The sequence below is a fragment of the Citrus sinensis genome, chromosome 5 (genome assembly GCF_022201045.2).
Source record: "Citrus sinensis cultivar Valencia sweet orange chromosome 5, DVS_A1.0, whole genome shotgun sequence".
NCBI lineage: Eukaryota > Viridiplantae > Streptophyta > Magnoliopsida > Sapindales > Rutaceae > Citrus > Citrus sinensis.
The window spans coordinates 3,415,313-3,440,273 of NC_068560.1; the positions used below are offsets into that span (position 1 = coordinate 3,415,313).

General features: G+C 36.0%; 2 protein-coding genes across 9 annotated transcripts in view; one reads left to right on the forward strand and one right to left on the reverse strand.

Moving 5' to 3' along the window:
- The window catches only part of LOC107178245 (uncharacterized), a 73,709-nt gene that overhangs the window by 36,835 nt on the left and 11,913 nt on the right, over window positions 1–24,961 (reverse strand). The window lies entirely within an intron of this gene.
- LOC102610042 (uncharacterized) lies at window positions 20,894–23,159 on the forward strand. Of its 4 annotated transcripts, none has more exons than XM_052442471.1 (5): window positions 20,961–21,207; window positions 21,516–21,665; window positions 21,774–21,986; window positions 22,087–22,266; window positions 22,569–23,159. In XM_052442471.1, exons 3-5 carry the CDS (start codon window positions 21,831–21,833, stop codon window positions 22,923–22,925), a joined length of 693 nt encoding a protein of 230 aa, XP_052298431.1. In that variant the 5' UTR covers window positions 20,961–21,207; window positions 21,516–21,665; window positions 21,774–21,830; the 3' UTR covers window positions 22,926–23,159. The 4 variants fall into 4 exon arrangements, 3 of the variants coding, with proteins under 3 accessions (XP_052298431.1, XP_052298430.1, XP_052298432.1); XM_052442470.1 differs by having other exon boundaries at window positions 20,962–21,207; window positions 21,516–21,621; XR_008055145.1 differs by lacking the exon at window positions 21,774–21,986 and having other exon boundaries at window positions 20,894–21,207; window positions 21,516–21,621.

Here is a 24,961-nt window from a genome sequence, read left to right on the forward strand (position 1 = left end):
CATGAAATCAAAATGAATGAAGGTAAAGGGGTTTCTTCATCAAAGATTCCAGAGGAATTTGCTGAAATCCACAAAAAGGCCAGGAGTACAATAATCCTGAGTCTTGGTGATTCTGTCATTAGAGAAGTGGCCAAAGAGAAGACAGTTGCTGGATTATGGAGCAAACTGGAAAGTCTTTATATGACCAAGTCTCTTGCAAACAGACTCTACATCAAGAAGAGGATGTTTACACTGAAAATGGTGGAAGGAACTTCACTAGAAGAACACATTGATGAGTTTAACAAGGTATGTGATACCCTGGAAACCATTGATGCAGCTCTGGATGATGAAGGGAAGGCTCTCTTGCTAATCAGTTCATTACCAAAATCCTACGAAAATTTGGTTGATGCCCTGATATATGGAAGACAAACCCTAACACTTGATGAAGTAAAATCTGCCCTGAATACCAGGGAACTTCAAACTAAGCAAGGGCATTTGGAGAATAGTGGAAGTGAAGGACTAACAGCAAAGGTGAAGACTGACAAGAAAAAGAAGAAAGGCAAATCCAAGAACAAAGAAAGAGATCTAAAATGCTTTCAGTGTCACAAAGAAGGCCATTTTAAGAGCGATTGCCCAGAAAAGAAATTCAAGACAAAAGATTCAAGAAATCAGAGTGGAGATGTTGCTGTAGTAGAAGAGGAAGGATATGAGTCTGCTGGTGTATGTGTGGCAACAGAAAACAGTCAAAAAGGTAAATGGGTTCTGGACTCTGGATGTACCTTTCACATGTGCCCTTTTTAGAAATTACTTTAATGAATATCAAGCATTTGATGGAGGTAGAGTGATGATGGGAAATAACTCTATTTGTAAAATCATTGGAATTGGGGATGTAAGTCTTAAGCTACATGATGGTTCAATAAGAGTACTTAGGCAAGTTAGGCATGTGCCAGACTTGAAAAGAAATCTAATTTCTCTTGGAGTGTTGGACTAAATAGGGTGTAGAATTAAGCTTGAATCTGGTGAATTAAATGTTCTGAATGGCTCAAATCTAGTCATGAAAGGGACTAGGAAGAATGAGGTTTACATCTTAGATGGTGAGGTGATATCTAGTATAGCTGATGTATCCATTAAGCATGCTGAAGATAAAACCAGGATATGGCATCTAAGGCTGGGGCACATGAGTGAGAGAGGGTTAAAAGAGTTAGCAAAACAAGGGTTGTTTGGTTCTAACAAGATTGGAAATCTGGAGTTTTGTGAAGATTGTGTTCTAGGGAAGTCTTCAAGAGGGAGCTTCAAAAGATCTAATCAGAAATCAAATGAGAGGCTGGATTATGCACACTCAGACTTGTGGGGGCCTACACAGTGTGTATCTCTGGGAGGGAATAGGTATTTTTTATCCATCATAGATGATTTCTCTAGGAAAGTTTGGGTGTATGTGTTAAAGAACAAGGATCAGACTTTTGAGAAGTTTAAAGAATGGAAACATATGGTAGAAAACCAAACTGGAAAGAGATTAAAGAAGCTGAGAACTGATAATGGTCTTGAATTCTGCACCAGCCATTTGACAATTTTTGTGCAAATGAGGGTATAGCTAGACACAGGAAAATAAGGATGACCCCACAACAGAATGGGTTAGCTGCGAGGATAAACATGACCCTTATGGAGAGGGTAAGATGTATGCTGATTCAGTCCAAGCTCCCAAAAATATTGTGGGCAGAAATCTTACTCATAGCTTGTTACCTTGTCAACCTAAGCCCCTATACTGGAATCAATTTCAAAACACCTTTCAAAATGTGGTCAGGGAAACCTGCTGACTATGGGATCCTTAAAGCTTTTGGCTGCCCAGCCTATGTTCATGTCAGTCAAGGTAAGCTAGCAGCTAGAGCCTTGAGAGGTATTTTCATAGGCTATCTAGAAGGAGTCAAAGGGTTTAAAGTTTAGTGCACTGACCTTAATCCACCAAAATGTATAGTAAGCAGGGATGTGGTGTTCAATGAGGGTAGTTTGATGACGATGAATCATGAACCTGATCTGGAAACTGAAAATTCAAGACTAACAGAGAAGCTAGAGTTTGAGGTGGAGCCATCTACTTCCAGAAACACCACTGAAGCTGCAGAATCAGATGGTGTTCCTGAAATCACTAATGACACACAGGCACTTCAAGATCAGTCAAGTTCTCAGGAGCAAATCAGAGAATACTAGCTCACCAGAGATAGACAAAAAAGGCAGATTAAACCAATAAGGAGATATGGCTATACAGATTTAATAGGTTTTGCTCTTGCAGCTACAAAAGATATAGATGATGAGGAATTAAAGAATTTTAAGGAAGCAACCCAGAGCTTGTTCAAAGCAGAATGGCAGAGAGCTATGGATGATGAAATGGCCTCCCTCTATAAAAACAACACATGGGAGCTGGTCAAGAAGCCTGGAAATAGGAGAGTGGTTGGCTGCAAATGGATCTTCAAAATCAATGAGGGCATAAATGGATCTGAACCAAGGAGATTCAAGGCCAGACTTGTGGCCAAGGGTTATACACAAAAGGCGGGGATATATTTTAAAGAAGTGTTTTCTCCAGTGGTCAGACATGCCTCAATTAGGGTTATATTAGCCATAACAGCTGTGCAAGACATGGAGCTTGATCAACTCGATGTCAAGACAACATTTTTGCATGGAAAGCTTGAAGAAGAAATACTGATGCCCCAGCCTGAAGGGTATGACTTCCCAGGTAAAGAAGACCATGTGTGTCAGCTAAAGAAGTCACTTTATGGGCTCAAACAGTCTCCCAGACAGTGGTACCTCAGATTTGATGAATTCATGCAACTACATGAGTTCATCAAATGCAGTTATGACTGCTGTGTTTACTACAAGGCAATCAAGGATGGTTTGTACATATACCTCCTTCTATATGTAGATGACATGTTGGTTGCTTGCAAAGATAGAGAAGAAATTGATAAGCTCAAGGTGCTGCTGAATTCAGAATTTGAAATGAAAGACCTGGGGTATGCAAGGAAGATTCTAGGAATGGAGATTAAAAGGAATAGAAGCAAAGGGATCATGTTTCTGTCACAAGAAAAATACTTGAGAAAGGTGTAAAAAACTTTTGACATGATTAAGGCTAAACCTGTACAACTACCATTAGCTTCACATTTCAGGTTAAGCAGTTTGCAGTGCCTTAAAACAGAAACTCAAAAGTAAGATATGGCAAGTGTACCATATGCAAATGCAGTATGCAGCCTAATGTATGCAATGGTTTTGACCAGGCCAGACATAGCTCATGCTGTCAGTGTAGTCAGCAGATATATGGCACAACCTGGGGAAGACCACTAGAATGGAGTAAAATGGATACTCAAGTATCTAAATGGCACTGTAAATTGGGGTCTGATGTATGGCAAGACAGAAGCAAATGATGAGGTTCTAAAGGGGTATGTTGACTCAGATTATGCATGGGATTTAGATAGGAGAAGGTCTCTTACTGGATACTTGTTCATATTGAATTGTTGTGCTGTAAATTGGAAGGCAACTCTATAAAGTATTATGGCTCTTTCAACAACTGAAGCTGAATATACAACTGCTGCAGAAGCTGTAAAGGAAGCACTTTGGCTCAAGGGGTTGGTGACAGAGTTAGGATTAAATCAGAGGTCAGTATCAGTCTACTGTGACAGCTCAAGTGCCATACACTTGAGCAAAAACCCTGCACACCATGAGAAGACAAAGCACATAGACATTAAGCTCCATTTTATCAGAAATGAAGTGTCAATGGGTGCTGTGAAAATGGTGAAGATTCATACTGATAAGAATCCTGCAGATGCTCTTACAAAGGTGATTCCCGTGGCTAAGTTCAGAGCTTGCCTGGACCTAGCTGGCTTGTGCAGTCAATGATATGCATAAGGGTTGGAGAAGGATTTAGAGTGAGAGTGAACTTTGATTCAAGGTGGAGAATTGTGAGTTAAATGAATCAAGTTTCATCTTCCAGAAACGACCGCGTTTTGGAACTGTGAAGCTTCATTAAGCTCACGTGCTTCTCAGCTGGTTCTTAACAGAAAACGAATTGATCGAAACGACAGAGCTTAAGCGCGTTTTGTATATCAGTTTAAGTAACCACGTGAGGAAGCATGTGACGAAGGTTATTCAGAGTTCGTTAAGGTTGTTAAACCACGTGTCAACGAGATGCTCATTCTAGAAATTAAGGAAGCTACCCAAACAGAGTATAAATGCTGGTTTTTGGGAGATTCAAGAAGACATTCATGAGTCTTGCTAAGAGGGTTTTTATGAGAGAGAAAGTGTTAACTTGTTCTCTGTAAAGTCTAGTGTAAGGTGTTGTAACGATTTCCATTACTGTTTCAATAAAGCTCATCTTGAGGCTTCTCCCATGGATGTAAGCTGAGCATTCCATGCTCAGCTGAACCACGTTAATCTTGGTGTCTGTGGTTCTTTTCTTGGTTCTTGTTTCTGTTTCTTGTTTGTGTTCTTAGCTCTTGTGCTTTGTTATTCTAGAGTGAGTTTGTCTAAATAGATCTTTGGGTGTGTGCAACTTGTATTGACTAAATCACAAGCATTCTAGGGCAGTGGTCAGTTTAGCTTGGTTAAAAGGCTTACTGATTCACTACACTTTTTAACCATTAAATTTCATGGGAGGTTATGTTACGAAGACATTTTATTAATTTAACTAAACATTAAATAATCTTATTAAGGAAATAAAATAATTTTGTGGGTATTTCGATACTTTTAGCTTATTTGGATAAAATAATTAAAATAACTAATGTTAAAAACACCTTCGTGTCATCCATTATCATTTTGAACCTAAGACCTTGTTTTTACTTTTAAAATCAGTTTACCAATTTAGCTATTGAATATTTAATGCAATAAAAGTTTATAAACCTTTTTATTGTAACCGTAACAGCTGTATGATAAACTACTAACTCATGTGTTGTTTCATGTTGATTTACTTGGCTGTTATGAACTCAATATTTTAGAATAACAAGGAATATCTTCATATATTATTAATTTATTAATTAATCAACAAATTAACAATTTATTAATTATATTGAGTTAATTAATAATATGAATAACGCTACACTTCTCAACTATTTAGCGGATGCTACCTCATCTATCGAGATAATAGGTGGGTAAGTGTAGCGTTACTTACATTATTATCTAGGGATGGCAATGGGGAGGGGAGGGGAGGGGAGGGGAAGGGATCAATCTCCCCATACCCATCCCCGATATTTTGCGTATGTCCCCATCCCCTCCTCGTCCCTGTCAGAATTACTTGAGAGAATCTTCATCCCCTCCCCGAATAATAACAGGGGATCCCCGAAGGTCCCCGATCCCTGAATAATTAATACATTATTTTATTTTTGATTTTGAGTTAATCATATTAAAATAAAAAATTCAAGTAAAAGTAAAGTTTGAAATATATCTTACATTAATATCCATTACAAAAATCATATACATTAAATCAGTAAGTAACGCAACATGCAAGGGATACAAACTTCTTTTACAAACTATCATGAACAAATTAATAGTCTAATGCAAAATTGTTATAAATAAAATCAAATTTAAATTCAAAATTAATTTTTTCAATCGTGGCGTGGGCACTTTATAAATGTGGATTATGTTCTCTTTTCTATTTTTTCTATTTTCAAAATTCAAAACATAAGATTGGACAATAAAAGTATATATAATGAATGCTAGGAATCCAATGCAACTTGCCGACTAATTATGAATTATTACTCCAATAGAAGGCATAATCAATGGGCTATTGTACAAAGTAGAGGAGAGAAACCAAATCGCACATGCATTTGTTGAATACCAGCACACACGTGTAAGAAAAAATCTAGCTTTCGAATTAACCAAGAAAAATCTATTAATTTAACCAATACTAATTATTTGGCATAGTCTCTTTTAAATCAAAATCTTAGTTTCACTTCAGCTGCTTAATAAATTGTGTTGATGTGTGAATTTTAAGTGCTGAGTATATTTATATTTATTATTAAAGTGTTATTTCATTATATTATATTTTTTTAATACTGTTATACAGAACTGTTACTGATATTATATAAGATATTACAATTAATATTTACAAACTCTACTCACATTTCGTGAGGGATAGACTGGTTCCACTCAATTATTTGATAATTGAAGGAGAATTGAAATTAACCTTCATAATACTTTTATGGAGCCTCAAACCATTACACTCAATATTGTAAGTGCAATGATTCTCTCACTAGGCCAAAGGTCCATTGATCATTATATTATACTATTTGATTTAACAGGTATTCTAAGCTTCCAGATATATAATTTTCACAGGTATCTTGTTTCCCATATTTCTCTATATATAATTTTCTTAGAGAAAAAAAAGAAAAGAAAAAGAGCTTAGTCGATTTATGTATTTAAAATTAGTGCATTATGTTTTAATTTTGCCTTGACAAAGGAGAAAAATAATTTGATCGTATAACAGCATATAATACTCCTCAATCAAATGGCAGTTTTTTTTTTCATTGCTTTTATTTTTTTCAGTGTTGTATTTCTTTTTCTTTTTTTACTTTGTACATAGGTGATAAATCATGAAAAATAGATAGCCATTCCAAATACGTGTTAATAAATCCCCTGTTGTTTGTCAAAATTAATCAATTCTTCTCACAACTCATCAAAATTCTTATGTGTTGACCTTTTTTTTTTTTTTTTGGGTATCTTTAACTATTATACCCAAGTTTTTCTTAATAGATTTATGGCGGGTTTTACTAAATCAAAAGTAAAATAGCAAAAATAAATAAAGTTAAAACAAATTAATGGAATTTCTTTAATGATAGAGGATTCTGAATCAAACATGAAGACATAAAGCATTAATTTACTGACACAATAGGAGGCTTCTGATTCTTTTCCCTAAATCAATGTATCAGACCAAATGTGGTAATTAAATGAAAAAGAAATCTTCAATATAAGACAAAAATTATCTTGTTTATTAAATGAAAAAGAAATCTTCAATATAAGATAAAAATTATCTTGTTTAATATTAACTTGATGTTTTTGACCAATACACGAGATTGTTTTGATCATTAAAATTGTAATCTGGTCATGCTCTGATACCAATTAGGGTGAAGTACGTGGCGTTGTTATACCAGAACTACAACAGTTAAGACTGTTCTTAGGACCAGTAGTCCGCAAGCTCGGGTTTCCAGCCGATATACTTTCGCAAAACTTTTAAAACATTTTTCTCGGGTTATACAACCCAAAACAGACTTTCCTTTAGTCTAAAACAGGGTACCAAACCAGATAAGAAATGATCAAAAGTTTTCTGATGCACAGGATCCTTAGAAAAGGCAAGTGCAGAGCATACTTCCTTAGGTTTTCAAAATGAACAGATTTAATTCTTTATTCTTTTTTTCCGTTTCTAAAACTTCATTTGCAGAGAGAGAAGAGGGGTTTAGGGAGTCATGGAGAAAAACACACGAGTTTATTTCTTTCAAACTTCTATATTTTACAAGAGAAGAGAGAACTCCTTATATAGGAGAAAACTCAGGAAGATAGGATAAGATTCCTATCTTTTACAAAAGTAAAAGTAAATATACATCATGACACACCTTTAATTATTACAAAAGGACAAAAGATGCTTTAATAATTAAAGCATAACTTTTGACAAAAGCAAAAGCAAAAGCTTAAAGTAAAAGCAAGCTGTAATGATTACATAAGACAAAACATAAAGTAAAGCATAAGAAGACAAACTACTTTTATGGAGAGGAGAGATTCATGTAGTCATCTTCAGAGGAGCTTTCTGTCGCATCGGGGTCCGTGTCACCAGAGTGCTTTTGGAAAAAAGATTGGAGAGCTTGAGCTTGGGATGTTTGCAGGAGGGACCACGGCATGGGGGATGAGGGCAATTGTATTCCCTCGGAGTACCCTTTGGAGTATATTTTGGGGAAGTTTGGGTGGCTTTGTCGGCTTGAGAGGGTCGAACTGGGGTATTGGAAGGTCGGTGTGATGGTCCTGGAGCAGAAGGGTTAGGTTCATCCAGTGTAGGTTGGGGGAATTGGTGAAGGTGTTGGCTGAGAGGAAGGAAGTCTTCCCAAGGGTCCTGGGAGTCTTGGTAGAGGAAGTCAGTGTAGTCTGGACGTTCTTCCTTAATGACAATTCCTGTGGACTTAGGTTTAGAGGTGGCTGAAGGAGTCGGGATCATAAGGATTTCATGTTGGGGTCCTAAGGAGGTGTGTGAGATATTTTTCAGTGGGGGAGGTTTGTGGTTTAGTTGACAAAGGTAATTATGCAGAACATCTTGAAGATCATTGTCAATGATAGCTATATGTGGTGCAGTGAACCATTCATATGCTTGATCTTGAGTCCAGAAGAGGTTGGTGGCTGGATGTTGGAAGTAGGGCCTGTGAATGATGAAAACTGTTGTCCATAATTTTGCTTCAGAGGTAGGCATACGATCAAGGTTGTGAATTTCTGAGAGCTGTTGAAGCTTCTTTCTCCACCATGGTATTGGGGAGAACCATTCAAGGAGCGTCCAGGTAAGGGAGGTAGCATTGTCGGGATGAAGGAGATGTTCCAGTGTGGGAGTAACTAGGAGGATCAACTTGGTTGCATAAAGGACTGTTAGGCACCAGATGTACCATAACACGTCTTCAGTGGTGTCTCTGGATGGATTAAGGGTTAAACCTGTAGAAAACATATTCTCTGGGTGGAAAGAGGAGAAAGGGAAAGGGTCTGTGACAAGATAGGCTTTTATGAAGAACCGAAAAAGAGCTTTTCTTGCAAATTCTTGGATATCAAAAACAGAAAAGAAGGTTTTGTTGAAGGGAAAAGTTTTTTTGGTGAGAGCTTCTGAGGGAAGGGATGTAGCCATGGAGATTATCGGAAAGTGATATGTGGTGGAGAACAGGGTGAGAGGTTTTTCTGGTTTTGAAAGTCTGGATAGCATATCAGGGATGAGGTTCTGGGACCCCTTTATATGCTTAACCGAAAAATCATATTTGGAAAACCAATCCTTTAATCTGAGTAACATTTTCTCAGGAACAGTTTTACCTTTGAAATTGAGAATATTGGGAAAGGCTGAGCTGTCCATTCGGATGAGAAAGTGGTGTCCAATCAAATGATACTCAAATTTTTTGATGCCATTTTTTACGGTGAGGATTTCTTTGAACACACTATGGTAGTGCTTCTGAGTGTCAGAAAAGTGGCCGCTAGCATGAGCAATAAAGTGATCCTTATTATTAAGTTCTTCGAGGAGGATGGCACCCCATGATTCATTACTTGCGTCAGTTTGTAGGATGTGTTTGCCATCTGTGATCAACTTTAAAGGAGGCGGATTTTGCGCGATCTGTTTGAGAGTAGTGACAGCAGTGGTGTGGTCAGCATTCCACTCGGGGGGTTTCTTTTTTAATAAAGCCGAAAGATGATGAGTGTGGTGGTCCACATGTGGAATAAAATCACGGATGTAATTGATGATGCCGAGAAACTGTTGGACTTGTCTTTTGGAAAGTTGCTGATCTGGAAAGTTGCTGATCTGGAAAGTGAAGCAACTCTTGGGCAATGTGTTTTCCAGGTTGGTAATGACCATCTGTGATGACCATACCAAGGAATTCAATTTTGTCAGTAGCAATGGTGCTTTTCTTGGCTGATAGCATAATTCCATGATGTTGAACAATATCATAGAACTGAGTTAACAGCTGGCGATGTTCATCGTGGGATCCTGAAAAAAGCAAGATATCATCAATGTAAATTAATGCATGATGCAGGATAGGCTCAAAGATTTTGACCATGGATTTTTGGAAAATGGACGGGGCTGTTTTGAGACCGAAAGGCAGAACTGTCCATTGGAAATGGGCATTGGGGATACAAAAGGCAGTTTTGGAACGGTCAGAGGGTTCAATGCCTAATTGCCAGAAACCTGATTTTAAATCAAATTTGGAAAAGATATGGGCATTTTTGAGAAAAGTAAACATGCTTTGTCTGCGGGGTAATGGAAACTTGTCATCTTGTAAAAACATGTTTAGGGGCTGATAATCAATGACTAGGCGTTTCTTTCCTCGGACAATTTCAGAATGTTTTTCAACATAAAAGGCTTGGCAAGCCCATTGAGAATTTGTGGGCTCAATTAAACCTTGGGCTAACAATTGTGAACATTCTTGTTGAGTTAGGAGTAAGTCAGAAGGACTCATTCCTGGGTGAGTGGCCTTGGTTGGGTTAATGTCTTCATTGAGCTTAAAAGGGAGCTTAATGAAGAAAGACTTATTTTTCCACAATGGGTTTAGATGGGTAAACTCAGAATGGGTTTCGGGACAGAAACTCAAAAGTTTAGTGGAAATATCCTGGTAGGACTGGGGTGTTTCAGACAGATTGTAGAGTTTCAGAATGTTTGTGTATGGTTTGAACATGGACTTGACTCGGATTCCAGTGGGAATGATTTGGAGGTGTTTGAGCTGGTGGAGGACATCAAAACCTAACAAGACATCCTTATCAGGAAGGGTGGAACCGATAGCTTTGGTCCAAATGACACAATTGGGAAAAAGTTGAATACCAATGGGTTTTTTGGTAATCAAAGAAGTGGAGAAGACTTTGCCATTGACAGCTTTGAAATGTTCTTCAGACTTGGTCCAATATTCGGATGGAAGAATATGGGGATTTAACATGGTGCGTTGGGCACCAGTGTCAATGAGACCAATTGCTGGAACGGGCCTTTGGAATTTTGAGGGTAAGATCTGGATTTTGATGGATGGAATAGGAACAGTAGTGTCTAGGGACAGTAACTGTTGATGGAAAATCACTTGGGACTGATCGCTGTCGGAATCAGAGGAATTTTGTAGTGCGAACACTGTTTCATCATTAGGTTCATCTTGTTCAGAGAAATAGGATTCCAGTTCATCCGTGGCTGGAGAATAATCGGTAGTGGCTTGAAGATGCTCAACTAACCGAATAGATTTTTCTCGTTTGTTGGGACAATCTTTGGCAAAATGACCTTTTCTTTTGCAGATAAAACATCGGCTTGATTTTCTTCGCTAAAAGTCTCTGGAGGAAGAGGACTTTTTGCGGAAGAATCGGTATGGTTTTCTGGATCTGCGAGGTCTGGATGAAGATTCTGGATTTTTGAATTTCCTAAAATGCCTTTTTTTCTTAGGACTGCAATCACAATCTTTTTTCTTGTGGCATTTGATCTGCAGATAAGATTTTTTGCAAGCACTTCGGAATGGTTCTTTGTCTTTTAACAGTTCTTTGAAAAACTGTTTTTGCTCGCAAAGTTTGTCAAGGCAAGTTTTGGCAAGCTGAAAGATTTTGCCAAGGGAGATGTTTTCAACAGCAAGGTTGGAGGCGGTGAGTTGTCGTTGTATGTCTGGTTGAAGTTCATCTGAAAGGGATGACAGAAAAACATGCTTCAGTGTGGGCTCGTTGAATCCATTAAGCTTATAGAACAGCAGGGACATCCGCTTATAATGAAAGTCAAGATCCTTAGCATTGAGCGAACAACATTTCATGTTGAGATAGTCTCGTCGTGCAGCTTCAAAGACTGCAGAGGGGTCTCCAAGGAATTGATCATGGATAACCGCAAGAGCACTTGAGACTTCTGGTAATTGGACAAACTGTAGCTGTCGGTATTGACCGAGAGAATCAAACCAATCTCTTAGAGCACCCGTAAAACGAGTAGCATATTCTCTAAGGACTGATTCAGTCGTAGCTCCGGGTCTGAGCATTTGGAGGTCAATCCAGGCAGACATTTCATTGAGTCGGTCACGCCACTTATGGGATGGAAGATCATCAAATGTGAACCATGGACCATTGGATGGTTTTTGACTGGGGGAACTAGGCTGGGTTTGAGCTGGAGGAGGTTGGTTTGTTGCCGAAGATTCAGGTATGTCTTCGTCAACTTCGGAGGGAATATCAACATAGGGTTCGGTATGAGAGGGTTGTCCGGGAGAAGGCTGATCAGGTTGGGTCATCAAGATTCGGGTGATATCAGCATATGACTTTTCAGAGTCACTTGAGGATGGTGAGGAGGCTGTGTCAGATTCAGTATGACTATCAGAAACAGCTAGATTGGAATCAGAAGTTTGGTCATCGGAAGTAGAGGAATGGTTTACTGTATGGGCACTAAATTGATGCATGGGCTGTTTATCTTTGGGTTGAGGGTGTAGTGGCGGTGGAGCTGGCGGAGATATCTGTGTAGGAGGAGCTAAAGGTTGACCAGGGATGGATAGAGAAGAAGGGTGTAGTGAGACAGGTCGAGGTTGTGAGCGGGGTTGTGGTCTAGGTTTTGGCTTAGGTTTGGGCAGTGGATTATCACGAAAAAGAGTATGGGTCATGCCAAAGAGTTTAGATGGATCATATGGTTTGATGGGGGAAAGCATAGAAGCAAAAGGATGATAAGTTGGACCAACGGAAGGAATAAGAGGTGAAGAGGTAAAAAAGGAAGGCCTTTCAATATGAGCAAGCTCAGTTTTTAGGTGACGGATTTCTCGTTCTTTTTGATCAAATTCTGGACCATAGTAGCGCTGGGCAAGCATAGCGCGTAGTTCAGAATCAAGTTGGGTAATCCTGGACTGGAGATTTTGGTGGATTTGGTGCATTTGGGTGGTGATGGAATCAACCTTTGTCTCAATTTGTTCAGTTCGTAAACTGATTTTGTCAACTTTGGAATGGATGTTGGACAAAGTATCATTCTGTGCCCTGGCATTTTGGGTTTGCCAGTTGAGAACAGACTCAAAGGGTTTAGGGGGTTCGAGATGGCCAGTGGAGGTAATTGGTGAATGGATAAAAGGCTTAGACACAACATTTCGTTGGGAGTCGGTGTGGGGGTCTAAGGATGGAAAAGAGGAGGAGTAGTCTGAAGAGGTAGAGGAAAACATCATACAAGCCAAAGGTGGGGTTTGAAGTGGGATTGGGGATGGAGTCTCAGTTTTGCAATGTTTGGCAATCCATCTGAGTTCTTTTTTGTAAAAGGGTAATGGAGCCGGTGGAGGTGGAGGATCTGATGGTGGTTTGGGATCATAGTGGTGACAAGAGGCCGGAGGTTTTTTCTTTTTGGGTTTTCTTTTGGTAGTATAATCATCATCGTCTTCCCAATCATCCCAGCAGGGGCAAGTTGGGTCACACATGCCTGAGCCTGGGACATCCCATAGGAAATGTCCATTTTGCTTTGCAGGATAAACAGGATAGCCGTCGGAATTAAATCCGGAAATGGGCAGGTCTTCCTGGGTTGTGGGAACAGCCGTAAGCATTGAGGAATAAGTAAAGGAAAGCCGAGGAGGTTCTTGTGGAGCACTGGGAGGTGGTTTGAGAGTCAGTCTGACAGTTCCATCCTGTCGTCTTTCAAACATGCTCTCAGATGTCTGAATTGGAGCTGTATTATTATGGAACTGCTCATAGTTGGAGATCCATTCAAGAGGCATAAGCTTGAGAAGCTCATGACGGGGGATTTGTCTTGGGATCTGGATGATGGTAGGGATCTGGTCAGATTCAGCTAACACCATGAGGGTGTCAGAGTGGTGTTCTGGAGTGGGTAGATCTAAGGCATGATTCTGAAGCCTATAGACTAGTTGGTGGTGTAAGGTGGCTATTTTGGCAGAGGAAATTTGTTCAGCACCTTGAATTTGGATTTGAACTTTGAGGGTTGTGGGCAAGTTGGGATCTTGAAGGGAAAGGTTAAAGTTTGGATAAAAGGTGAGCAAGACACTTCCTGCATGGAGGGTTGTGAGGACAGTGCCTATAACAGCATCTTGGTACTGTTTAAACCGGGTATCAAGCATAGTAAGGCGAGCTGTAACCGGTAATCCTTTTCGACCATGAAGGGTAAGGATTAATCTGATGCCGCCAAGATGAAGATGGGTATAACCTTCACGTTTCCAGTGGGAGAGGAGCTCGGAGGGTATTTCCAGAGTGACATATTGCTCAGCAGAGGTTGCTTGGAGAGCACACTGATCCAGGCGAGAAGACTGGATATATTCTTTAGGATGGGGGCGTCTGGTTGAGATGAGGGTGCGGATACTGCAGGCAAGAGAACTAGGACGTTTGTAAAGCTGATAGGGACTGAGGAGAGGATAAGAGGACTCACTAATTTGGGCAGATTCAGGGATATAGGAATATTCGACAAGGTTTTCGATTTTATTGGTTGTATGAGAAGTACAAGATTTAGGTAAAGAGAGTGTAGAAGAAAGAGTAACCGGAGTTGAAGATGAAGAGGAAGTCATGAAGGAGAAAATCTCTCTGCGTGGGGAAGATTAGAAAACAAAACAGAATAAAGAACAAATCATACCATTTTAGATGAGAAAAGCAGATTTTGAAAACATAGATTTCAAGGACGAGTACATGGATAAACAATTATAACACTAAAAAGGATTTTGGTATCATCCTTGGAAAAACTTTAATTAGTCTATACTTAGCCAACTACATTGGCAACAATTGTTGTTGGTTGATTCCTCGAAATTTCCAAAATTGCCAAATCTTTTTATGAAGCCTCTTACTATAACCAACAAGAAGAAGAACAAAAGCCCATATAATGAAATTGAAATGTCCATACGGCCGTGGCAGAATAATGGAGACCAACGACACTGAACAAAGAGATCCTGACATTACAACAATTGCCTTAAATATTTGAAGCTTGAATTTCATGGCAGCAAAATATGCAAAGGTGTAGACAAGTAGTGCCAACAGAAATGAGCACATATTCATTAGGTGTGTTTTGATCAAGGATTTATTTTTGTCTTGAACATTATTAATCTCAATAAATATAAAAGAAAGGTTTTATAAGAAAAATTGAGGGGTGATGGAACCATAGAAATTACTATCTTTATAAAATTTAATGAAGATAATTTTAGAGTAATGCTTTTCACACTCTTTTAAAATACTTATAAGACCCCACATTTTGTAATCATAGCTTTTTAATTACATTTTTACACTGCTCGATATGATGATAATCGGAGTGTACGTGTAACCTGCAGTAAAAAGTCATATTATCTAATCACGAATTATACACTTGAAACCGTTGAGGAGAGCCACGCCTCTCTCGTTGGAATTGATGAGAATCAGTTGTTGTGATTCTCTCAACTCGGTACCCGCCATTAACATTAAACCTCCGCCTTCCATTTCTTTGCTTTCTCTTTCTGCTTATAAATCTCTCTTCCACTACAATTGTACGCAAGTTAATAAGAGCTAGCTACCAAGACTTTAAAACAGTTAATAAGAGCAAGATAGAAGATTGAGGTAGTAATTTTAATTTGATAGGCTATCGACACGTGCATGAATCAAGTCATATTTATACATAATTGTTCACACCAGGTACAGCACTTATACTAATGTTATTACGGTGCTACATTAATTCCATGTTTTGCAACTATGCGTAAATGTGTACTTAGTTACAAAACATAGATGGCTAATTGCAAATTAGTCGCTGAAAAGTGCCACCAATCCTAACCGTGTGGGCTATTATTTTCCTTGATTGACCGGTCAAACCCTGATACCGAAGCTTATTGGTGTTTTCTGAAAATCAAGCCCACCAATCCTAACTGTGTGTTGTGCCCTTCTTAAAGAATCAATAATCACTGGAAGAAAATGAATCATGTACATTGTAGTCTCTCATCAAACAAAGTTTGGAATTAGGAATTTGGACAACTATATCTTAATCCATTTTTATTACAAATTAAATTAGATATCTGAACTTTTTTATTTCGAATCTTATCATCAAACAAGTTTAAAATTTTGACTAACCACCTGAATTTGAATTGTGAAAAAATTATAAATTTTTAAATTTAATTAACTTTCAAGGATTAAACTTATTATGTCACCTCATTAGTTTCAAGTTCTTAAAAAAAATTATATCTAATTTTAACTCGCACTATTTTAATTCTATTGACATCAAATATGCTTACAAACTTGGCAAAATAAGAGAGAAAAAATAACATCAAAGATACATACAAAAAGCCAAAAATATTGATAAATTGGATCTAAATAACTCTTACTGTTCTAATTAACATCAACGATGTCATGAACAATTAAAAAACGACTAAAGATTTATGTAATAACAGTATTGGAAATGAAAATATGGTATTATAATTTGTAAGAAACAATAAAAAGGATTTGTAGCAGGAAGTAGAAAAGAAAAGAATAAAAAACTTGTTTATCCCAATGCTGTCAGAAGCTTTTGTCTTTTGCTGATGTGTACTGAAAATTATGAAGACCAGCGGAGCCGTACGTTTACTGACTTTTTCAGAAAGATCTCATCAGGGTAGTCCGGTGGCTCAGGAATTTTCTTTTTTAAATTTTTATTATAGGGCCTTTTAGATTTAGTGGGGCCTACGTGCATCACTGTCGAGGGAAAAAATATGGTTATTTATGAAAGCGGCCGATCTGACGTCAAGACTATGAAAAAGGTATAGCATTTAGCGGAGCGGGCTCATACTAGTGTACGGATCAATGTGGTGTGTAAATATCAGTTTTCAAATAATAGTTTAAAAATTGAGAGACTTTAATAATAATATTTTTGGTTCATTAGCGAACAATCTTTTTCCCACTTGGTGGAAAAGGTTTAGTATTTTTCACTCAGCATTTCCTATTATCCAAGAACTAAAAACAGGAAAAACATTTAATTTGATGGATTGCTTGTAGGAGTAAATCACAAATGTATGAAATTTTTTTTTTAGGTTTTATGTTATTTGGGGAGAAAATTGGAGAATAGAGACGTGTGTAAGTGGGTTGTCATTTACTTTTCAACAATATATCTTGTCTCTTCTCATTTTCATTCAAGTTTCTTCTTTAATTTATTAATTTAATTATTATTAACTTTCTTTGTCCTCCACGAGTCATTCATGTGACCAATGACCCCATTTTTTATTTTAATTTTTGTTTCTCTATTAGCCACTTACTAGCTTTTTTAAATTAATTTTAATTTATGCTTGAGTACTCTAAATTTAGCTTCATTACAAAAATCTATTGAACTTGGTATCCAGAAAAAGCATTAGCAACAACTGTATCTTGGATAGTATCATTTGCATAAAAATACCCAAAAGTATACACAAAATGATACCACGTCCTGAATATTATTCTTTTCACTTCCTTGGCATACATTATTTGAAACATTTTCCTCTTTACCTAAAACGATATCATGTACTCAAATTTTAAAAATGATCATACTATAGTAAGAAAAAATAATTTAGAAAATGTGAACAACATTCTTGATATGATGCAACTAAATAGAGTCGCTGTCAATAACTGTTATATGTAGAAGATTTTCAAATAAAATAAGGTTTAATTTAAATTAAAATAATGTCTCGTGATTTATAAATTAAATTTCAAAATCATTAAAAAATCATTGACTTTTTCAACACTCGCTCTTATCTCTTCTCATTTTCAATAAAATTTCTTCTTTTATTTATTAATTTTATTATTTATAACTTTCTTCATTCTCTACCAGTCAAATTCCCCACGAACTTAACCTGCTTTGTCTACTTTTGAGTGCTTTTACTATGCCAAATTAACAGTTCAAATTATACGAGGATGGAAAGCAATATATGAGATTAACAGTAATTTTCTCTTAACATTTCATAATCTATACCCCTGTAAATTAAAAAGGGAGACATATTTCCTATTCAAATTAATTAATATATGTCATGCGATTCAAGCAAATTAATTAATATAAACAGATTTTTTTGTTAAATAACTAATTTTAGTTTATTTTATGAGTGTAAAATTATTTTAAATGTATTTAATATGCATGTACCTATTTTCATTATTCTAAGACAAATTTATCCTTAAATCAGCTCATAGGTAAGGAGTATTTTTAGTACCTTCACAAGTTAACATTAGTCAACATTTAAAGATCACTGAGATTTTAGTTTGAGTGACTGATTGAAGTTTTCAAAATGAGTAATGACGTTTGTAGCGAAAAGAGTACAAAAATCATTATCTGGTAGTGAAATTTTTTCTTATCCTATAGTCAATTTTTTTATAAAAATCTTGTAGTAGTACTATTTTTTGTGTTAACTTTTATGCACGTATCACTATTTTTCTGTTTGGGAGAAATACGTCGACGAGACCAGGCATGGTGAGCAGATATCTGATGGCAGAGTTCTGCGAACCGGTGTGTCCCGTAAAAGCCTGGTGCACGGGGGAACAGGAGCAGAAATATCCTGCTCGTCCACGAGCACGTCATCCGCGAGGCCAATTTCCTGTAAGAGGCATAAGGCCATTCCGGCTAGAGGTCGAGAGGCGAGGAGACCCGGTCGATGGCAGTTGGCAAGACAGGCTCCCCAGCCCGAGAATCTAGGCACGACAGCCACGCTTTCCCCAGAACTGTGGCGTAACACGCAAGATCTCACAGAACCACGACAGCCACGCTTTCCCCAGAACCGTGGCGTAACACGCAAGATCTCACAGAACCACGACAGCCACGCTTTCCCCAGAACCGTGGCGTAACACGCAAGATCTCACAGAACCACGACAGCCACGCCTTCCCCAGAACCGTGGCGTAACACGCAAGATCCCGCGTTTGCCCATAACGCAGCAGTCAGAGTCCCATACCGTCTCGAAAAAAGCGAAAGACTGGGATTCAGGGGAAGCCTATAAAAAGGTAGCCAACGAAGGTAAAATGGTTAGCATTTTTGAGATTAGAAAAGAAATCCAAAAGAAGAGAAAACCACGAAAAGGTCATAAGATCTGTGGCGAGCGTTCCCCGAACCTTCATATCTGACTTGAGCGTCGGAGGGTTTGCGCCGGAAAAACAACCGGCGTACTCTGACTTGTCTGTGTGTGCAGGAACCTCTGGAGAAGGAGCCTCACGAGAAGACCTCCTGGTCGTGAAGAAGTTGATCGGGCAGAGATCCTGGTCGTAGAACGAGGAGAACCGGAATCCCGCATCAACAATTTCAAAGCATCGGGAGTACATTAAAAATATATAAAAACACTTGGGAGCTTGGTTTCTTTTTTAAAAATATATCACTCGTAATTAATCATACATAACAAGAGTCTTCATGAGGAAAGTTCTTACCTAGCTCCGGATCATCCTTTGCTGCTGGGGGAATTGATCCAATAGAGTCAATTGTCTACTTTTTTTAATTTGACGATATTACGCTTCTAACAAAAAATGATAAAAGTGTCCAAAAAAATATTTAATTGTACCATAATAATTAAGGCATCAGTTTCAAAACGCATATAATCTAACATTTTCAATATCCCAAAAATTTAAAACGATAAACCTTTTTAACCATTAAATTTCATGAGATATTATGTTACAAAGACATTTTATTAGTTTAATTGAACATTAATAATTTTATTAAGGAAATAAAATAATTTTTTTGGGTACTTTGATACTTTTACCTTATTAGGATAAAATAATTGAAATAAACTTATATATGTTCAAAACACCATAGTGTCATCCATTATCATTTTGAACCTAAGACATTGTTTTTATTTTTAAAATCAATTTACCAATTTAGCTATTTAATATTTAATGCAATAAAAATTTATAAACTTTTTTATTGTAACCTTAAGAGGTGTATGATAAACTACTAACTCGTGTGATGTTTCATGTTGATTTACTTGGCTGTTATGAACTCAATATTTCAGAATAACAAGGAATATCTTCATATATTAACAATATATTAATTAATCAAGAAATTAATAATTTATTAATTATACTGAGTTAATTAATAACATGAATAACGCTACACTTCTCAACTATTAGCGGATGCCCATCTCACTTGTCGGGATAATAGTTAGGTAAGTGTAGTATTACTCATATTATTATCTTAATAATAATATATAATATATTCAAATGATGCTCATTGAAGTATCATATATAAAATATTTATTACACAAATACTTAAGCATTGGATCAATTAAATTGGAGTAAATCGGCATATAAAAACATCATTTTGAACAAATTAGAAAGATGATCGATAGTTTGTTTAATTGCAATTGATCAAACGACGAACCAATGAGCCCTGAACACGATAAATGACAACGTGGTTCGGCTTCAAATTTGAGATCACTCTTCAACAAAAACTCAATTATATATTTCAGATTCCACGTTAGATTCAATTATCCGTGCAATGTATGAAATAGTGTCACCAATTAAGAGTGGAGACCAATTAGATATAAAAAATGCCGCATTACCAACATCGATATTATTATATTTTCAATACCAATTAATTATTGGTGATTTTTTAGGAAAGTTCTGTGTTTCATGCATCATCGGACCAAAACAAGAAGAGGCTACAATTAAATTAATTAATATACATCAACAAGTCTAGAACCCTTTTATCATCTAATATGTGTGCCACGAATGCTAACTGATTTAGGCCAGTTGGTTTGGGTTTAGTCTTGATGCAACCTAACAATTATGGCCATTATTCTCTCGGTTGATGTGTTTAATGAGTATCATGTCATTTACTAATTAATGGGTGAAATAATGTAAATATATAATTAATTTGAAACTTATAAAAAAATATAATTAATTTATAAATGACATATTTATGCCACATCATTTAAGATAAATAGAAACAAAATTTTGAGATGTTTATTGTTACTCTTATTAATTTTATAACATTTTTGTTACATCACCACAAGAAAATAGAGTATTGGCTACAAATTCTATTGCAACAAAACTTACTTTATTGCTAAAATTCATATCTTGCAACAAAAATTAGTCTTTATCGCTATAGCTAAACAGATTTTGTTCTTCTTAATGATGTGGAATAGGCAAGAAAATTAGAATATATGGCAACAAAATATTTTCTTGTCCTACGCTATGTTTGGCAACAAAAGTGTTCTTGTTGCCTAACAAGCTTAATGAAGGCAAAATATGTTTCGTTGCTCAAGTTTTTCCACAACAAACACTTGAATCAGTTGCAACAAATGAAATATTGCAAAAAGTTGTGATTAACGAGAAAATTTGTTTTGTGCTCTCAGAGTTTTTTGCAACGAGATTAATTTTGTTGCGCAAAGGTTAACAAAAATATTAAATTAATAAATGAAAATATAAAGATAATATAAAAGCAAACATGACTTTGTGGGAGGCTTTTTAATTTTTTATTTCCGCACCCTTTATTTAATAAACCGCGTGCTAACCGAAGTAAAGTTTCCATCTCCAATTTTTTCTTAATTAAAATATTGCTTCTAGAATATTTCCACTTTACTCTTCGCTTGTTTCTTTTGCCCTGCCATGGAGTCATTCTCTCTGCCCAAGCTTTAAGCCATTGAAGAGTTGTACTTGGAAGGCACCACTCAAGACAACGATTTCTTCAAGTAAATTTAGTTTTATTTTATATATTGGCCTGTTGAGTTTGATTTTGTTTAGTGGGCTTTGCTTTAATTATTTATTAAGTGGGTCTTTGTTTCAATTTTTAATTTGTTAAATTAAAGTTAATGGATTTTTCATGGGTTTTTCATGGTGAAGAACCTGAGTTTGTGGACAATAGTAAAATGAATGTAGGATCTATGCCCAGTAATAGGATCTTTCATGTTATAATTTCTTTGACAAAATTATAGTTATCTTGATTTATTTTTATGTTGATTATTAATAAACTCTAATGTATATTTTTAATAATTACTAGATGGGTCGTGGACATAGAGTTACCAAACGTGTAAGAGCAGAAATTGTTGTCGCATCTACAATTCCCCAATCTCAGCCTGTTATGCCCAGCCAAGAGTTTGTGCAAGGTGTTGTTACAACTCTAGAATTTGGTATTTAAAGAGTTTACTTGGTAGGTTTTGTTTGATCAACTATTAGTAAGTACTTATGATTATTAATATTCTTCATCTGTCATTTTTTTAAATTATAAACTGAGATATCTTTTTTTTCCTAAATTCAGTCAAAGTTTGAGATTGATTTGAACTTACCACATGTTCGTCGATGTGTGAATAACATTATGGGTGGGAGATATCGCGATATGAGACATTGGATGTATGATCATTACTTGGATTATCCATCCTTTGAAGAGGCACTTAAGCATTCATATCCAGGCATATGTCCATATGATTGGGCTTGGCTTTGTCATAACATTTGCAATTCCGCAAGTTTCCAGGTCCAATGATATTCATATTATGAACTTTAAATTGTCCAACTAGTTGTCAATATGCTTGTATATGTATCTTATTTTCCACTGTTATATTTTTTTAATGTAGACTCAATCTACCAAAAACAAAGCTAATCGTGCTAAGCTCCCATATGTCCATTGTGGGGGATCAAGACCTTTTGTTAATTATCTTGAGGATGACATGGTTGATGGTGAAATAGAATTATTTCGCATCACTCATTTCAGCAAGACAAAAGGTTGGGTGAATGAGGTGGCACACTTAAACCATGTAAGATGCTTTGTTGGAAACAAAATTTTTAATTTTATTATTTCTTATCACCTACATACTGTTGATGAAAGTTTACTCATTGAGTTTTTTTTTCTTAATTTTTCTTTCATGCTCTAATTAACTTTATTATTTGAAATATCAAATAATTAGATTTATAAGTATAACAACAAGTTTGTTTTTTTTTTTTTTCAATTTATGCCTTAATACAAATTAATTCCATGACCAATGGATTAAATTTCAACTATTTAATTAATAAAATTATTTTTTTCTTCCTTCATTTACTAACAAAGCTTTATGTATAGGACCAAATGGTAGAGATACAACAACAGCAACAAATAGATCCTCAAGAAGCAAAACCACTAACTCAAAGGGAAATATGCATTGAAGTACTTGGAAAGAAATCAGGCTATTTTCGAGGACTTGGCAACGGACCACGCCCAACTTCAAACCATGGTGTTGATACTTCTGAGGCTGACAGATTGCATGGTATTATATCTTCACAACAAAGTAGATTGGATTCACAAGATGTTGAGCTTCAAGAGCAAAAGAAGACTATTGATCAATTGGAGTCCAGATTGTCCCAATTTGAGGGTATGATGCAGCAATTTTTTTCTTCTCAAGGATCCGCTTTTCGCTTTACAGATTCAGCTACTCAATGATTACTCATTTCAATGATGTCCTTAGAGTATCTTGAACTTGTTAGTATTTTGAATTGGTCATCACTTGATCTTTTTGGTTACTGTTGGTGCATGTCATATCTTTAAGTATTTGGAGTTTGGAGTAGTTGTAATTAGAGATCGTTTATAATTTTTGCTCATTACATTTTTGGGATAGATGACAATCCACTTTTGTATTTGACTATCATATGTGATTCTTAAAGTCAGTTTTGTATATATATATAGCTTGGATACTGAATGGGCCTTTAACTTTTAAATTAGTTCAATGACATTAATGATTTTTTTGTTAGATTTCTCAACATATATTTCTAGTTTATTATTGTCATGGTGGGGGAAAAAATTGGTATCTTTCCCAACGAACTTGGTTTGCTTCCTTTTATACCATGATATTATTAAAAAAAATTGTAGTATTTTTTAATGACAAAATTGATTTGTTTCTAAAAATATTTAAATATTTATTGTAAATTTGTAAAATTTTCAACATAAAGAAACAAAGTAGTTTTGTTGCCTTAAATGATCTTAGCTAACAAACACCTTTGTTGGTACACGTTTTTTTTATAAAATGTACTTTATTTCTTAGCAACAAATTAGTTTTGTAGTAAATAACTATATAGAAACAAAATAATTTTGTTGTGTAAAATTGTTTAGCGCAACAAAAATGTTTGTTGCCAAATTATTCTCTAAACAAGTTGAAGACTCCTTCACAACGAATCTGTTTTGTTGCGAAAGGAAGTTTGAGGCGAGAAATGTTTTGATATGTTGTTAAACATAGAGGGCGACAGTGCTAGGCCGACAACCGGGCCGACAAGCTTATTTTTGTAGCAATAACCTATGGCAACAAAATTAGCACTTTAGGCAACAAAATCCTTTTGTTGCAAAAAGCCATTTTTGTTGTGGTGCATGCATGTACTACAATTTTTTCTTCAGCAGGTAAAGAAATTGTGTGTGATTTTTCAAAGACTATAGACGGCAAAATAAAAGAGATCATATACATGAATGATCATCAGTATTACGTAGAAAGTGTTTGATCAATCCAACAATCAAGAATTATGATTCAATATATGCATGTGCTATAACTTAAGTTAGTAAAACGACAAATAACAACGTCATTTGGAACACATTTGAAATAAGACCGACAGGTCGTTTACAAATGGATGATCGATTGCGGCAAATCTCAAAATGAGGCTAGGACCCAAGATGGTCTTATTGGTCATTCCTAGTTCTCCAAGATTCTATGAATCACATACCATCGACACGTGGATGAATCTCGAACCTCCGGTGAACAATAATCTAAGGGATCTCATATTGCCAGCAGTGACGATATGAATTTTGAACACACGGAGAAAGTTTTAGGTGTGACATGGTCTTCGTCATGTCAGTTTTCCATAAAGATAAGACCTATTATTTTAAAAGTGATTTTAATTAGAAGCACCCACCACTTTCAAATGGTAACCCATTTTAACTTAAATTTATTACTCAAAATTTGAAATAAATTTTAGAATACTGACTTCTCATAATCCAATGGTGGAAAATTATACATCATTAAATACTAATTTTGACTTTGAATATTTAAAATTTAATTGCATAAGATTAATGGCTCAAAATTTGTATATCTAAAGAGTTGAAAAGTGTAACAAAAATAATGTATAAAAAGATCCTAACTAGTAAAAATTAATTAATGAAAATGATAGCAAGAGAAGCCATTAGCATATATCGTAAAACATTCTATTGATATCAGTGCGTGAAGAGTCTCACAGTATATAATAATCTGTGTGGGCAAGTGGAATTTTTTTTAATCTAAAACAGGCAATCCCTTCTTATATATCTAGCAATAATAACAAATATATTGATAAGATTAGACCACACCACTTCAGGACAAATACTATGACACGTTTTCCACATATATGGCCATGCTTTCCCATTGAGGGACTAATAATTATTATATAATTCATGCATATACCGAACAAAAAGCTGAACCACTTGAAAGAAAAAAATATATTTGGAATTCATGTAGCAAC

Coding starts and splice junctions, on each gene's coding strand:
- LOC102610042 (XM_052442471.1), top strand. CDS start 21,831: ATGGGTGGGAGATATCGCGATATGAGACATTGGATGTATGATCATTAC. Junction 21,987..22,086: donor GCAATTCCGCAAGTTTCCAG/GTCCAATGATAT, acceptor TTTTTAATGTAG/ACTCAATCTACCAAAAACAA. Junction 22,267..22,568: donor AGGTGGCACACTTAAACCAT/GTAAGATGCTTT, acceptor CTTTATGTATAG/GACCAAATGGTAGAGATACA.